Source organism: Olea europaea, chromosome 20, assembly GCF_002742605.1.
Source record: "Olea europaea var. sylvestris chromosome 20, O_europaea_v1, whole genome shotgun sequence".
Lineage (NCBI taxonomy): Eukaryota > Viridiplantae > Streptophyta > Magnoliopsida > Lamiales > Oleaceae > Olea > Olea europaea.
The window spans coordinates 8,432,037-8,449,929 of NC_036256.1; the positions used below are offsets into that span (position 1 = coordinate 8,432,037).

General features: G+C 32.7%; 3 protein-coding genes across 4 annotated transcripts; all 3 read right to left on the minus strand.

Moving 5' to 3' along the window:
- Positions 1–527: 527 nt before the first annotated feature.
- Positions 528–5,311, minus strand: LOC111369536. The gene is made up of 5 exons (XM_022991099.1): positions 4,985–5,311; positions 4,829–4,919; positions 4,271–4,731; positions 4,072–4,188; positions 528–771 (listed from the first exon to the last, which is right to left on the minus strand). The coding sequence occupies exons 2-5, from the start codon at positions 4,895–4,897 to the stop codon at positions 660–662; spliced, it is 759 nt and encodes a 252-aa protein (XP_022846867.1). The 5' UTR covers positions 4,898–4,919; positions 4,985–5,311; the 3' UTR covers positions 528–659.
- A 98-nt stretch (positions 5,312–5,409) lies between these two features.
- On the minus strand, positions 5,410–6,800 carry LOC111369537. The gene is made up of 4 exons (XM_022991100.1): positions 6,507–6,800; positions 6,285–6,425; positions 6,073–6,195; positions 5,410–5,990 (listed from the first exon to the last, which is right to left on the minus strand). The coding sequence occupies exons 1-4, from the start codon at positions 6,567–6,569 to the stop codon at positions 5,583–5,585; spliced, it is 735 nt and encodes a 244-aa protein (XP_022846868.1). The 5' UTR covers positions 6,570–6,800; the 3' UTR covers positions 5,410–5,582.
- Positions 6,801–7,104: 304 nt separating this feature from the next.
- Positions 7,105–15,464, minus strand: LOC111369535 (putative late blight resistance protein homolog R1A-10). 2 transcript variants are annotated; one of them, XM_022991098.1, is made up of 3 exons: positions 13,252–15,464; positions 12,072–13,092; positions 7,105–7,185 (listed from the first exon to the last, which is right to left on the minus strand). In XM_022991098.1, exons 1-2 carry the CDS (start codon positions 15,195–15,197, stop codon positions 12,102–12,104), a joined length of 2,937 nt encoding a protein of 978 aa, XP_022846866.1. In that variant the 5' UTR covers positions 15,198–15,464; the 3' UTR covers positions 7,105–7,185; positions 12,072–12,101. The 2 variants fall into 2 exon arrangements, with proteins under 2 accessions (XP_022846866.1, XP_022846865.1); XM_022991097.1 differs by lacking the exon at positions 7,105–7,185 and adding an exon at positions 10,364–10,914 and having other exon boundaries at positions 13,252–15,457.
- Between the last annotated feature and the right edge of the window lie 2,429 nt (positions 15,465–17,893).

The following is a 17,893-nucleotide window of genomic DNA, read 5'->3' on the forward strand; positions in this document are numbered from 1 at the left end:
CGATGCGACCTCTAATTCTAGTTGATGGTACAACCCTAAGAGCTAGATATGAAGGAAAGTTGATTATTGCTACTTGTCAAGATGCCAATATCCAAATTTACCCTCTTGCATTTGGCATTGTCGATGGAGAGAATGATCTAGCAATGCGTTGGTTCTTCACGAAGTTGAGAGAAGTAATTGGGAACATCGAGAACCTTGCATTTGTAACTGACCGGGGGCAGTCAATAATAAATGGTATAGCCGAAGTTTTTCCAGAAGCACATCATGGTTATTGCATGTACCACATTCAGGGCAATCTGAAGACTAGGTACCGGGGCAGTGGTATCGTTGCATTGTTTAGGAGAGCTGCAGAAACTTACAGCTTTGAAGAGTTTACAAAGTTCATGGGCGAAATAGAACATAAATCAGAAAGTGCATGGAAATATCTATCAGATATGGGGGTCGAACATTGGGCACACTTTTTCCAGGACGTCGATACAACATGATGACGTCGAATAATGCAGAGTTGCTGAATGCATTATTCAAGAAGGATCGAGAGTTACCGATTCTCGCAATGATTGAACATATTCGCAGCAAGTTGCAACAGTGGTTTTATGACCGACGTGAAGAATCCCAAAATTGCACGAGTGTGCTAGCTCCGGCACAGGAAGATCGACTATTCAAAACTCTGGAAGTGGCAAAAGCTCTATTTGTGGAACCACTAGATCAATTTCGCTTCTCCGTGAGATGCGGGCGTAATGTTGGATACATTGTAGACTTGAATGACAATACCTGCACGTGTAGAAAATTTCAATTGAAAAGTTTTCCATGTGCACATGCTGTCGCAGTAGCTATGTATAGAGGATTTCCATCACACAGCTTGTGCAGTCATTATTATAAGACTGATTTTTGGAGAGCAGCATATGCCGAAACTATATTTCCTCTACCAAATGAAGCCGAGTGGGAAGTTCCTGATTATATTGTAGCACTTAATAATTTGTTGCCACCTGAAGCTCCACCGCGTACTCCTGGTCGTAGACGGACGTCTAGAATACCATCTACAGGAGAGTTTCCACAACCGCGTAAGTGCGGGAGGTGCGGCGCTACAAGACATACACGTCGATTTTGTACAAGCCAGATCCCACTAAACAATGACTTGATGGATGTGTAGTATCTATATAAATCATATGTATTCTCTATTTGTCATGTGTTTGTGATTTTCTGAATTTAAATCGGATGTAATCTTTATCACATTGTTTAATTACTCTTTTTATTTTTATCACATTTGTCATATGTATTTTCTATGTGTCATGTATTTGTTTGTTTTCTTTTAAAATAAGTGAGACAACGATATATATTAACTAACAATATGAAGACATTACTATTTCTTTAATTAATTATCTTAATTGGTAAAGTAAAAAAAATATTTCGTTAATCATGTGTTTTATTTATTTCATATTTGAATAATATTTATTCGATTTTTCATTTTACTATTTCTTTAATTAATTATCTTAATTGGTTAGGTAAAAAAAATATTATTCAATTTAATTTATTCGTTACATATTTCGTTAATCATGTGTTTTATTTATTTCATATTTAATTACTCTATTTCGATTATTTATTTGAATAATATTTATTCGATTTTTCGTTTTACTATTTCTTTAATTAATTATCTTAATTGTTTAAGTAAAAAAAATATTATTCAATTTAATTTATTCGTTACATATTTCGTTAATTATGTATATTATTTATTTCATATTTAATTACTCTATTATGATTATTTATTTGAATAATATTTATTCGATTTTTCGTTTTACTATTTCTTTAATTAATTATCTTAATTATTTAGGTAAAAAAAATATTATTCAATTTAATTTATTCGTTACATATTTCGTTAATCATGTGTTTTATTTATTTCATATTTAATAACTCTATTTCGATTGTTTATTTGAATAATATTTATTCGATTTTTCCTTTTACTATTTCTTTAAGTAATTATGTTAATTGGTTAAGTAAAAAAATACTATTCAATTTAATTTATTCATTACATATTTCGTTAATTATGTATATTATTTATTTCATATTTTATTACTCTATTTCGATTATTTATTTGAATAATATTTATTCGATTTTTTGTTTTACTATTTCTTTAATTAATTATCTTAATTGTTTAAGTAAAAAAAATATTATTCAATTTAATTTATTCGTTACGTATTTCGTTAATCATGTGTTTTATTTATTTCATATTTAATTACTCGATTTCGATTGTTTATTTGAATAATATTTATTCGATTTTTCATTTTACTATTTCTTTAATTAATTATCTTAATTGGTTAAGTAAAAAAATACTATTCAATTTAATTTATTCGTTACATATTTCGTTAATTATGTATATTATTTATTTAATATTTTATTACTATATTTCGATTATTTATTTGAATAATATTTATTCGATTTTTCGTTTTACTATTTCTTTAATTAATTATCTTAATTATTTAAGTAAAAAAAATATTATTCAATTTAATTTATTCGTTACATATTTCGTTAATTATGTATATTATTTATTTCATATTTAATTACTCTATTTCGATTATTTATTTGAATAATATTTATTCGATTTTTCATTTTACTATTTCTTTAATTAATTATCTTAATTGTTTAATAAAAAAAATATTATTCAATTTAATTTATTCGTTACATATTTCGTTAATTATGTATATTATTTATTTCATATTTAATTACTCTATTTCGATTGTTTATTTGAATAATATTTATTCGATTTTTCCTTTTACTATTTCTTTAAGTAATTATCTTAATTGTTTAAGTAAAAAAATTATTATTCAATTTAATTTATTCGTTACATATTTCGTTAATTATGTATATTATTTATTTCATATTTAATTAATATTTATTCGATTTTTCCTTTTATTTCATATTTAATTACTCTATTTCGATTATTTATTTGAATAATATTTATTCGATTTTTCGTTTTACTATTTCTTTAATTAATTATCTTAATTGGTTAGGTAAAAAAAAATATTATTCAATTTAATTTATTCGTTACATATTTCGTTAATCATGTGTTTTATTTATTTCATATTTAATTACTCTATTTCGATTATTTATTTGAATAATATTTATTCGATTTTTCGTTTTACTATTTCTTTAAGTAATTATCTTAATTGTTTAAGTAAAAAAAATATTGTTCAATTTAATTTATACGTTACATATTTCGTTAATTATGTATATTATTTATTTCATATTTAATTACTCTATTTCGATTATTTATTTGAGTAATATTTATTCAATTTTTCGTTTTACTATTTCTTTAATTAATTATCTTAATTGTTTAAGTAAAAAAAATATTGTTTTTAATTTATTTTTTAAATATTTCGTTAAATATGTATATTATTTATTTTGATTATTTATTTGAATAAAAATAATAATATTTATTCAATTTTTCGTTTCACTATTTCTTTAATTAATTATCTTAATTGGTTAGGTAAAAAAATATTATTCAATTTAATTTATTCTTTTAATATTTCGTTAATCATGTGTTTTATTTATTTCATATTTAATTACTCTATTTCGATTATTTATTTCAATAATATTTATTCGATTTTTCCTTTTACTATTTCTTTAATTCATTATCTTAGTTCGTTAAGTAAAAAAATTATTGTTTTTTAATTTATTCTTTAAATATTTCGTTAATTATGTATATTATTTATTTGAATAAAAATAATAATATTTATTCCATTTTTCGTTTCACTATTTCTTTAATTACTTGTCTTAATTCTCGATTATCATTTTATATTTCGAATCAACTATTAAAAAGTTGCAATTAGGTCCCCAAAATTTTTAAAGCTTTTTTCGAACCAAATATTACATGAATCGGTCATTTGTTTCCAATTGCATCCGATTTAGTCCATTTAATTCCCGATTATCATTTAAATTTTCAAAATAATATCATACAGTATACTCTATTTCGATTATTTATTTCTTTCAGTACAACACGAACCTACTGATGTAAACAACATTTACATTTTAATAAAATAATTTACAATGTACTAAGGATCACAGTTATATTCATACAAGTCGCAAGCTAATTTATGCCTCCACATATCAATCCAAGACTGATTTATTGTATCAACATTGCGACCAATGCTCAAGAACTCTATGTACTTGATTGCAAATAAGCCACAGTCACCCCTGCAACCGAAGTAGAAGATATTAGTTCCATAACATATAATTGAAAATTAAATCTGAAAATTTAAAAGTTGTAAATCCTTACGATCTTTCTTGTCTCGCCGTCGTCGTGTTCCGCACAATGGCTAATCTATCATTTACTCGAATCATCGCATGACTAGCCATCATGGGCACGATCACAGCCAATGGCTCCAGTATTTGCTCCAGTTGACTTTGTGTCAGACAGCTATGATCAGAGTCGTACACATATATGGTGGAATCAGCAAATACGATCTCCACCGAAAAACAGTGTGAGTTCGCGATCACTGGAATGTACATATGTGTACAATCCGTCCACGGCTTTCCGCACCTCAACTGTAGTCCAATCACCCACTCTAGCATGTACTCAGACAGAACATAATCATTCCCCTTGCTTAGGAGCTCCTGATGCTCAATATCTACGACATGAACGAACTCAGCGGTCAAGATAACTCGAGTAGGACTGTCATAAGATCTCGGGTATCTCCGCGCCCGATCGCGTAACAATTCCATAGCCAAGTCGATATGCTGAAACAAAAAAACACCAACAAAAAAGATAGAGTCATTTAAGTAAATGAACCAACAACTTGTATAAATATAATAAACGGAAACTCAAAAAACTTACATCATCAGCGAGCCAAGCTGAGGTCGTCAGTACATCTTCAAACCACTTTTTAGCATTGGGCACGGTCATACAACCGATGGTATAACTATCTCTGAAAAATGAAAAAACAGTTACCAAAAATACAAAAAAAAAGTAGCAACATCATAAAATACTTACTCGGACTTAAGGGATTTGAATCAATCATCGAACGCCTTCTGTCTGACTGGGTCGACGTCGCGAAAAAGATTGGGGTACGCCCCATCTACAAATCCCCTTCTCTTCGCCTCGACCGTGTAGGGAGAAACGATGTACTGTGACGGCAATCTTGATCTCTTACCGACCATCAGCTCTGGCGCGTCAGCAGCACGCTTCTTACCCTTCGGGACCTCCGTCGCCCCCTCCGACACGAATACTACCTCGTCATCCGTCATCTCCGGCGTCCTCTCATCCTCCGCAACTTGATCATCCCCCTCTACTACCACCTCTGATGTCCCCTCCACTACCTCCTCAGCCACTCCTGTCCCTCCCTCCACCCCCTCTATCTCTGCCTCCTTCGGCACCTCCGGCCCGACCTCCACCCCGGGCATCCCGGCCTCCTCCGGCTCCTCCTGCCCGACCTCCACCCCCTCCCTCTCGGCCTCCGACACCGAACCAAAAAACTCATCGATTCCCCCCGCCGTTGCCCACCAATCTCGAGGGACACCAGTCTCCCCGACATTCCCTCGGACGCCTGCTACATCGCCTCGAAGTGCTGCAACCTCAGTATGAAGGTCTCCTATATCTCGTGCAGCACTCCAATCTCATCTCGCAAAGCTACTACATCTGTCGTAAAATCTCGTCGCAGCACCCCTATCTCATCTCGTACTGCGACGATCTCTGTCGTAAAATCCCGTCGCAGCACCCCTATCTCCTCTCGTAATGCGACGATCTCTGTCGTAAAATCACGTCGCATCGTTCCCAGCTCCTCTCTAATAATGCCAGTCATGCGTGTAAAGAAATCATCTGAATGACGGGTCTGACTGGACGTAGGCGATCCATGTGGGAGGTGGGTGGGTACGGGAGACGGAGATATCCTCGGAGAATGAGATAATGGCGGTAGAAGCGATCTCATCGGTGGAGGTGACGGAGATCTCATCGGTGGAGGCGAAGGAGATCTCCTAAGTGGAAGTTCCGGATGGCGCTCCTACACAGAGAAGACAATTAATATTAATAATTCACACATGAATTTATAAGTCAAAATAAATAATGAACTTAAATAAACGTACTATATTTCTATCCGGAACGGACTCAAATACTGGATCGTCTTCAGTAGGTGGAAAAAGTAATTCACGTACATATATTGCATCCTCCTCTGCCATTGAGACAACCAACTCAGCATGAACTTCGAGCTGACATACCATATTTCAACGTGTTAACGAACATGTATCGAGCCGAGTAAATGTATGTACAATATAAATTGCAAATATATAATACTCACCTGAGGATCGTCGAGGATAACTGTCAAATCTTTAGCCGATGGCTTTTCATGTGCTCGCCAATGAAGCATTCGTGGGCAGCTGGTCTCCCTTCTAATCACCCATTTGCTACCCAAAGCAGGGATAGCCTCATATGCCCACAACTGCAACAATTACAAAATAAAACTTTACATATACATTTAATAAAAAAGTTCAACACGCATTACGTTACACTGAATATTTACCTGCAAAGCCATGCAAAAGCCATATACATCATATTTGCGATCGGCCCTCTCCGATTTCGGCATAGTATGTACCCTTCTGAATACATGGAGAGTATCGGTGTAACATCTCTAACCCCATGGAAAGCTGTTGAAAGCATCGATATCATCAACAACATCCAATGAAAAAAGATCAGTCGACGTCCTACGATGTCGACACCTCAATATACTCTCCAATATATACAACAATCCTAACTTCAACTTGTCTAACATGTGATCGCATTTCCTAAATGCGTCCTCTAACTGTGGTGGTGTAACTGGCCCTTTACCTCCAAAATATAAATCCAATAACCTTTTATTTCGTATAATACGGGCTCTAGCTTCTTCTTCTCCGGTACATCTCAAGCCCGTAATCAGGGCAAATTCAAGGATCGAGAATCTACATATCTTCCCGTCCCCCATAGCAAAATATAACTGATCGCCATCGACTGGTTTAAGCAGCCGGAGTAATAAAGAATCAACAATCTGTCCAGAGAATTGCACGTCCTTCAACGAATAGAACGACCATAAAAACGATCGACGGAGTAAGTCAATATGCTCCTCGTCCAGCCCCTCAAGTACTATCGCATAGCTGGAAAAGTTACAATACGTCGTAACTTTTCCCGAATGAGCCCTCAGATCGTTGTCGATATGATATTCCATCCTACAAAATTAATACATGTTAAAACCATATAAAAGAAATTTTAAATAAAATATCGTACCTTCAAATTTAACCAATCAAATTTCATATTAATAAACAAATAAATAAATTCATCCAATCACATATTAAAACAGTTAAACAAAAATTTTTTCACATATTTGACTATTTAATATTTATTTAAATATTAAATTTCGTTAATTATCTGACTATATATATATATTATTTACAAATTTATTCGATTTTTCGTTTTACAATTTCTTTAATTAATTATCTTAATTGATGAAGTACAAAAAATATTATTCAATTTCATTTATTCTTTAAATATTTCGTTAATTATGTATATTATTTATTTCATTTTTAATTACTCTATTTCGATTATTTATTTGAATAATATTTATTCGATTTTTCGTTTTACTATTTATTTAATTCATTATCTTAGTTCGTTAAGTAAAAAAATTATTGTTTTTTTAATTTATTCTTTAAATATTTCGTTAATCATGTGTTTTATCTATTTCATATTTAATTATTCTATTTCGATTATTTATTTCAATAATATTTATTAGATTTTTCCTTTTACTATTTCTTTAATTCATTATCTTAGTTCGTTAAGTAAAAAAATTATTGTTTTTTTTAATTTATTCTTTAAATATTTCGTTAATTATATATATTATTTATTTCGATTATTTATTTGAATAAAAATAATAATCTTTATTCGATTTTTCGTTTCACCATTTCTTTAATTAATTATCTTAATTGGTTAGGTAAAAAAATATTATTCAATTTCATTTATTCTTTAAATATTTCGTTAATCCTGTGTTTTATTTATTTCATATTTAATTACTCTATTTCGATTATTTATTTGAATAATATCTATTCGATTTTTCCTTTTACTATTTCTTTAATTCATTATCTTAGTTCGTTAAGTAAAAAAATTATTGTTTTTTTTAATTTATTCTTTAAATATTTCGTTAATTATATATATTATTTATTTCGATTATTTATTTGAATAAAAATAATAATCTTTATTCGATTTTTCGTTTCACCATTTCTTTAATTAATTATCTTAATTGGTTAGGTAAAAAAATATTATTCAATTTCATTTATTCTTTAAATATTTCGTTAATTATGTATATTATTTATTTCATATTTAATTAATCAATTTCAATTATTTATTTGAAACGTATATTTAAGTAAAAAAGAAAAAAAATTAAAACTCAATTTAATTTATCTTTAAATATTTCGTTAATTCTCTTAATATATAATTTATTTTATATTTCATTTTATTTCTTAACACAAAAATAAAACAATAATTCTGAAAAAAATAATTTATTTTGACCCAAATCCGGGTCCGGACCCGGATTTGGGCCGGATAGCTGACCCGGACCAAAATCCGGGTCGGTGTGTCCGGACCAGTCCGGACCCGATCCGGTAGCCGTAACGGACCACATGGTCCGTTACGATCCGTAACGGACCATCGCTGTGGTCCGTAACGGACCATTTCTGGTCTGTTACGGACGATGCAACCGACGGAGCCGTCGGAAACTCCATTTTCGACGAGCTCCGTCCCTTTTTTTCACTCTTTTTCAACATTTTAACCTCAAATTCGATATTTTCTTACATTTTAACCATAAAAACATGAATTTAATCCATATTCATATCCTAAACATTCAAACTTTTACAAATTCGAAGTAGTTATTTATAGAAAACATGTCTAACCTTCCAGAAAATGACGGTCTCCGACGAATCGAGGTGGCTCTGGTCTTGGTCGAAGTTGGTGAGGTCCGGGCAGAGTCCGTAGGCGACGTCGACGGTCCGGGTTGATTTTTTCTTTTTTTTTTCTCTTCTTTTTTCTCTCTATTTTCTCTTCTCTTCTTTCCTTGATGGGGGTATTTTCAACCCTACACAAATAATAACATTTTCCCTCTTTTTTTTTTTTTTTTTTTTTTTTAAAACTTGGTCAAAGGCTATTTTGATAAACATACCGGGTGGGGCAGCCATTGCCCACCATTTCCTCCTGTTTTGGGGGAGATGAGCTTCTTTCCCTCCTTTTTAACATTCTCTTCCCGCTTTTTCGTTTTCTTTTTTTTTTTTAACGCCAAGTCACCCGATTTTTTGAAATTCTGTAAGACTTCTATGAGCTATGGTCTGTATAGCTTTATTCTAAAGAAAGTCATGTGAAATGATAAAACCACCTGTCCCAGCATGAAATCACTGCATTTTCACCTTCGACTGAGTGGGCATGTGCGAGGCATCTTTTGATTCAAATATCTCAATAACTTCGGGAAAGTGCACATGCACATTTGTCTATTCTAATATACAATAATAGAAGAAACATTTAAAAATTGACATTGTACTAGTAAATTGTCAGAGCATTTACAATTCAAAGAAGACGTTGAAAGATTGAAGTTACAAAATACCCCCATTCTTCTAATTTAATTTACAAAACGACCCCCCAACTATAGTAAAATAAAGAAAAACTGGGGCAAATTCAATCAGAGTCACCAAACTTTCAGTAAAATCTCAATTGAGATGCTAAATTTTATTTTGCCTTGATTAGGATCACTAAATCTCAATCTAATTTCTAATTTCATCGCTATGTTACATTATGTATTATACTGTCTGAAATTGATTGGTTTACATCATAACTGATTTAGTGTATTTATTAATTTCAACGCTTTCTTGACGTGATTTAGTGGTTAGTTGGCAAGTGATGCACTGATTACATGAAAGATTTGTTGCATTATGCTTCTTGATTAAATAATTTTTTTCAATTTAAAAAATGACAATTTTAATAATATGATCACATATGATATGGAATTGATGATCAAAAGGGATCCTCCAACATTATTCTTAGTTGGAGAGGCACAATCAAACTTTGTACATATTGAATGCTTTAATATTGATTTTTGAATGATTTATATTTGATCGATTGTAACCGTAAAAAATTGAAGACTAATGTGTCTTGCAAATGTCTCCAAATTTCAAGTAGATTGGACCCCGATTCGCTGAGTACCGAGGTTTGATCAAACTGTGCCAACTGTGATTTTGGTTCTCTAGTTTTGCTAGTTGTGCTTTATTCATGGCTGATTTTGAACTCCGAAGCACTCTGACCAAATGGAACACAAATAAGGTTATGGTTCTTAAATCATGTTAGCCTAAATAACCAATGTAACCCTTCACGTCTTGCAAAATATCAAAAGTACCATTCATTATGAATTATTATTTCCCACTAATACTTTGTATCCCGACAATCATTAAACTCCATTGCCAACCAAACAAAAGTTGTATTGAATGCAGAGATTAAACTAATCCTGTCTCTCCCTGTTATGACTCAGCATTTCAACTTATGCCAATCTCCCTGCCAACTTATCTAGCTGCACAAAAGAAAAAGGAAATCACAACTATCTATTTCTCCTTTATTACAACAAGAATGAGTAAGAAAAGGGAGAGATCGAAACTGAGGAAGTTAAACAAGAAGAGTAGAAGCAAGCCAGGTGATCTAGCTATTCTGTGTATCGGCTTCTCTTGCCCTGGCTTGTTCAACCCGCACCTCTGTCTCGAATAGCCTATCCCCCATATTCTCATTTGTCACTGCATGCTCATTGTCCACGGGTCAGGTCCGAGCTTGGACTTTAGATGTTTCATTTCTCAAGGGCAATCGGCTGCGGCCATAGCTCATGGTTTTTGGGCGTTTTATTAGGCAACTGGTTGGCAAAAAATGCCTAGAATATCCTGCACCTCAGAAAATGATGTGAGCATTTGTTGAGCACCTTCAAGAGGCTTTCTATTCTTAAAGAGAATATTTTATAATTTATAAAGCATCTATAAATTTAAAGAATAAAAATTTTAAGTACTCCAACAGACTTTTGATCTTTTTAACTTCTAATTTTACTACTTCAAGAATATATGAGCTTTGACTTATACTGTGTACATCAGTAGAACGTAGACTCTTGGAAAAAATCGAGTGTACAGACAGAATTTTTACAGAGCTGATTAGCAGATTTCCTTTTTTCTTTTTCAACTGCAAATGAAAACTTGACAAATATAAATCTGTTAATATTCTATCAAAAAGAATCTGTACTCTTATAAATGGTCACTTCAAAATCGTCATTGCCGTAATCCCATTGTTCTTCACGCACTGGCAAAGCTGAACTTTAGAAATTTTTGCACAATAATATACCTAAATCTCGTGTAGTGTTTAAATATAGCTAAATTCATAAGGAATCTTCTCTAGTTTTTTGCAAAATCTCAACACAGGTCGTTCAAGTACATGGAAATGACATTTAAGGAATCTCATTGTCCAAGATCTGACACAATAATTCAAGGAATTTTAGCTTTTGGAGCTCATTATCCTGTGTTCCAGATTTTCCCTCAAAGACTTCCAACTCTAATTTCAGAATCTTATGTTTGGCGCCTTAATGTTGTCCCAATAATCAAAATATTAGCGCGGAGAATTTTCTACAATGCACTAACCACTAAATGCAAATCCGAAGGAGGATAGCATGCATGCCTTATTTCTTTGTTTGAAAGCAAGGGCAGTATGGAATGAGTTAGATGGGTGGGAAACCATCAAGGGCTGTTTGACTCCACTGACAATGGTGAGATGTGCCTAGTCCATAATATAGATCCAATCACTTGTCAAATTAACCATAATGTGGTACAATTTGCAACCGGATCATTATTTATTTTACTTACAATAAAGAAGTCGTAACTTCATGCTAACTACAAAGAAAAACAACTAACAATTGACATGGAACCCGAAATTATTTTCTAATCATGAGGTGTGGGATGTAAAGGAATCTCTTGCAAGGAAATTTAAAAAAATTAAAAATGAATAATAAAAACGTTTATTTCAGGAAAAAAAAATGATGGAATGAGCTTTGACTTACACGGTGTACACCAGTAGAACGAAGTTGTCTTCACAACCAATCGCTATAGTTGGTCACATCAAACTCTGTATTACCATAATCCAGTTGTTCTTGACGAATTTCCAGAGCTGAAGTTTCAACATCTTCACCACAAAAAAGTAACTCAATCCTCTGTAGTGTTGAAATGTTACTAAATTCAGAAGGAATCTTCCCCAAACATTCGCAATCTACCAACACCAATCGTTCAAGTACAGGAAAATGATTGTGTGACAAATTCCACTGTTCAAGGTCTAGCGAATCTAATTTAAGGAATTTGAGTTTTTGGAACTCATCATCCTTCGTATCCCAAATTTTTCCTGAAAAGCTATTCCTTTCTAATTTCAGAATCTCGAGGTTGGGCAATGTCCCAATTAATGACATCTCTTCCCAAGGAAAACCAAAGGAAATAAGAGTAAGCTTTTTGATATTCATAGGAAATTTAACCATCGAGTAAGCACGTCTTAACAGTTCTCCTGCAATTGTGAGTGTTTGAAGCTGAGTAAAAAAGCTGAGATCAGGAAAGTAATTGTCGATTGAATAGCATTTAAGCATACGAAGATTAGGTGAACATCTCAAGATTTCTTCGTCTTCCAAATTGACAATCTCAACGAAACCAAGGGTTTGTAGGCAATTTATTCGGAAGCTATCACTGTTCTTAGTGAATATTGCACCATTATAGCAGCCACCGACCCTTAAATGTCTCAACTTAGGCATATTGAGAAGGTATGTCGGTACTTCATCTATATGAAGCAAACAAAGATATTCAAGGTTATGGAGTTTGCCTATTGATGGCTCTAATTCAGAAATTTTCAAGTACCTCACGTCAAGCATAAAATTGATTCCCTGTAGAACATTTTTATCATTGCTTGAATCAACGATCCTAATTTTTTCCAAATTATAAGCAATGGAGAAGGCCTCGAAAATATTCTCAGATATCAAGACGCGATGAAACTGACCCATATACAAGTGATGGAGACGGCGATGCTTAGATACCAAGAATTGACTAGAGATATAGAATGAGGATCATCATAAGTTTAACCACATCAACCAGCATCAGCAATAGCAGCATCATTGACATAATTACGACAAATTAGTAGGATAAATTGGAAACTGAAGTAAAACAAGAACGAATTAGAAAGAGAGAGAGAGAGAGTTAACTTACTGTTGAAATAGAAAATTTTCATCTTCTCCAACCATTTTGCTGCACATATCGAGAACTAGATCGTGAAGAGTACATACTTTTACTCCATTGTCAGATCTTCTTTCGGACACTTGAAGTAGGCTCCTGTTAACAAGTTCCATTAAATACTCCTCTGCTACATCTTCTAAGGTCTTTTGCTCCCTTTTCTCTATGAATCCTTCGACTATCCATAGTAATAATAGCTTCCGAACTGGAATTTCCTCGTCTTCCTGGAATGCACTAAGATAGAGAAAACATGGCTTCAAGTGATCTGGTAAATGGATGTAGCTAAGTTTCAACGTGGGAATGTAGTCGTCAGCTTTTTGGGAAATGTAATAACTTAAACTTTTAGCAACTTGTTGCCATAAGCTTTCTTTTTTCTGGATATTTGAAAGAATTCCAGCTATCAAAACTACTGAAAGTGGTAATCCCTTACAATTTGCTGCAATTTTCTTTCCAATATCTTGCAGCTCTTGAGGACAACATTCTTTTTTGAACACCTTCTGCTCTAATAATTTCCAACTTTCCTCTGGTGAAAGGGGAGGAGGTTCAATGATAACATGAGAAATTTCCGATGCCACATTTTTCAGCCGACTGGTAATCATTACTCTGCTTCCATTGCTATCATCTGGAAATAACCTTTTCAAATCATCCCATGATTCTTTCTCCCATAGATCATCCACAACAATGAGGTATCTTTTACCCTTTAAACTTTTGTAAAGAAGTTCGGCCAACTCTTCATCTTCCTTTTTTAACATAGTTTCTTTGTCAAGGTCTCGTGAGGAGCTCAAAATGTCAATCAACAGCTTTCTCTTATTATAAGTTTGAGAAACGGCGCACCAAGAAAGCTTATCAAAATAGTACCGAACACTGGGATCATTGTATATTTTCTTTGCTGAGGTTGTCTTGCCAAGTCCACCCATTCCAACGATGGAAATAATCTGGCGGTACTTTGGTCCTCCAACAAGCTTGCTCACAATTTGTGTTGTCGTGTCCTCTAAGCCCACAACGATCTCTTCTACCATGGGACTGCCGTTACCTTGGGATGATGATACTTCACTTGGACTATCTGCAACTTGTAGGCTTCCAATTCCAACTTCACTTGACACTGCAATACTGTAATATTTAATCTTCACTAGCACAATCTCAATCCTTTCTAACAGACCAAAAATTGCAAGATCCATTTTGGGGGTAGTAACAAGATCTGTGGTGAAAAAGAAAGAATGCAAGAAAAGTCCTGCTTCATTAAATACAGCTTCAATTTCTGTGAATATACTCTTCTTCTGTTCTTCATCATAGCTTGGAATTGGATAAAAAATAAAGGTGAGCAGAAATTTCAACCCCTTCTGAAGAAATTCGAGTTGATTACTCACAAGAACCGTGGAATCCTTATGGCAACTAAGCAACTCTCGAATAGTTTCAAAAAGAAACTCGGTGAAGATTTCCCAATTTTTATTTACTTTGAAATTATTTGTGATGGATGTTTGAATCGTGAAAAACTCGTTAAGCTTTGGCATGGAAGTGAGAACGATTTGTAAAAAGATTTTGTAATGTTCATTATCGTGATAAGAAAAGATCTCCTCGTATAAGATGCAATCGAAGGCTGAATCATCGAGACGCTTCAACAGACAACATGGATTGTGCATGGTAAATGGTCTGCAGCAGTCTGGATAGAAGCATCGCAATAATTCTTTTACATATTTGAGAAAAGTTAGAAAGTGTGGGCCGAGCCATTGAAAGCTAACATTTTTTTCTCCTCCATCAAGCCTTAAAGCTAGCAAACGAGAAAGGAGATCTGGGATTTTGACTAGACGAGACAGATTTTCGCAAGAGAGATCCTCCATATTTGATTCGGACGGAAACAAAACGAGACGCTCCATTTTTGATTCTGGTTTGACGAAAAAGCCGAACAAAGAGAGATCATCCATATTTCGTTTGGGCAAAAGGCTGAACAAAGAGAGATCCTCTATTTTTGGTTTGGGCAAAAGGCTGAGCAAAGAGAGAAAAATGAGAGTAAATTTGTTTCAAATTTTTTCAAAAAATTAACCCAAAGCAAAGGTTGAACGCATCAGCAAAAATATGAAGGAAGAAAAGGTCCGTTCTCTATCTCTCTCTGTATAATTTCATATGCTTTCACATCAACAAAGCAAATGTTGAAAATTTCAGCAAATGTTGAAAAAGTCATTGCTTTCTTGAGGAAAGATGTGCATAAAAAAAGAAAAAATAAAAAAGGAATTAATTAATTAATTTGTCACCCTCGACAATGCATCCGTCCTTCCTTCAAAAATAAAAGGCTAGTACCTTGGGACCTAGTAAGCAAGATGATTGCCAAATTTTACTTTATAATTTAAATTAATGAAACACACTTTGCCCTTGTTTGATTTTCATTATATTACATTACATTCTATTTTTCTCTCTCTTATTTTCAACCACACAATCTTCCATAAAATAATATTACACGTAAATCGAAAATTTTTCTTTCTTTTTCAACCACTCATTTTTCAAAAAATACTATTCTATACATTAAATTTTTCCCGTAATGGGGGCCAAACAGGGCCTTTTTGTTATGCCCCATAATCAACATGGATTGGGCCTCATTATAAGATTATTTCACAATTTACGATTTTGTGAAACCAACAAATATTCACTTTCGATTGTTTCAAATTTTTCAAAAAATAAACCCAAAGCAAAGGTTGAACATATCAGCAAAAACAAACGGAGAAAAAGCTCCGTTCTCTGGCTCTCTCTCTCATAATTTCATATGCCTTCACATCAACAAAGCAAAAGTTAAAAAAAGTCCTTGCTTTTTTCGAGAAAAAATGTGTGGAAAGGAAAAAATGATTTGTCACCGTCAGTCCTTGCTTTAATAATGGCTTTAAAATAATGCACAAGAGATCAATATAAGCCCCTGTTTGATCACCATTAAATTAAGGCCCGTTTGGTAGAAATTTTGAGAATTGATTTTTTGACCGTTAAAAGAAAAGTGGGGTCCACATGTGAGAGAAGAAGTCAAAAATTACGACTTGAATAGTAAAATAACGGTCAAAAAATCAATTTTTTGGAGCAAAAAATCTCTACCAAACGGGGCCTAAATTACATTACATTCCATTTTTTTCTCTCCTATTTTCAATCATACAATCTTCCATAAAATAATATTACACGTAAATCGAAAACTTTTCCTTCTTTTTCAACCACTCATTTTTCTAAAAAATACTATTCCCCCCATTTTCATTTTCAAGTAATGGGAATCAAACAGGGGCTAAAATCCTATGCAAGATGCTTGTCAAATTTTACTTTATAAGGCCCCGTTTGTTTTTTATTCTTTGGCCCGAAAAATAAAAAATATGATCATTATCCATCACATCACTCCACAATATTTGACTTTTCTTTCTCTTGTGTGGGTCTTGTAACAACTATATTATTCATTATAATTCTTATAAAAATGGGAATCAAACGAGGACTATAATTTAAATTAATGAAACACACTTTTTTTCCACACATATTCTATAAACCATGAAAACTGGCATTTTCATTTGGAATTCGAATCATACACAATTAACAATTATCTAATTACATTTGTATATATTCAACATAAATTTGCATATCAAATGTTTGGATATTCAGACTTCCTATAATTTATTGAGTGACCATAAACTCAAATTTGAACACCTTATGCTACATATACTACATTCGACTATAAAAACATTATATTTGAAATATATTTATATTTTATTTTGAGAAAGAACATGTTCCATCAATTGCAACTTCCAAAATTTACTTTTTTAATAAGTCATCTTTGCTTATATTTAACGACGTTTTGTGCCAATTACCCGTTATATATCTCTCTCACTCATAATTTCATATGTCTCAACGGTGGATCTGTCCGTTCTCTATCTCACTCACTCATAATTTCATATGCTTTCGCATCAACAAATCAAATGTTGAAAATTTCAGCAAAAGTTCAAAAAGTCGTCGCTTTGTTGGAGAAAAAAATGTGTGGAAAGGAAAAAAAAAGATTTGTCACCCTCAACGGTGGATCTGTCCGTTCTCTATCTCCCTCACTCATAATTTCATATGCTTTCGCATCAACAAAGCAAATGTTGAAAATTTCATCAAAAGTTCAAAAAGTCGTTGCTTTTTTCGAGAAAAAAAATGTGTGTAGAGGAAAATATAAAATATTTATCGCCCTCAACAATGGATCTGTCCTTGCTCTAATAATGGCTTTAAAATAATGCACAAGAGATTAGTATAAAATCCTACAAAACCATGAACTCAAATGGGCATTTTCATTTGGAATTCGAATAATACACAACTGATAACTATCTAATTACATTTGTATATGTTCCACATAAATTTGCATATCAAATGTTTGGATATTCAGAGTTCCAATAATTTATTGAGTGACCATAAACTTAAATTTGAACACCTTAGTGCTACATATACCACATTTGATTATAAAAATATTATATTTGAAATATATTTATATTTTATTTTGAAAAGGACCTTGTTCCAACAATATCAGCTTCCAAAATTTACTTTTTTAATAAGTCATCTTTGCTTAGACTAATTGGCCAAAGATATATACAATGTACAATAACCGGGGGGGGGGGGGGGGGGGGGGCCC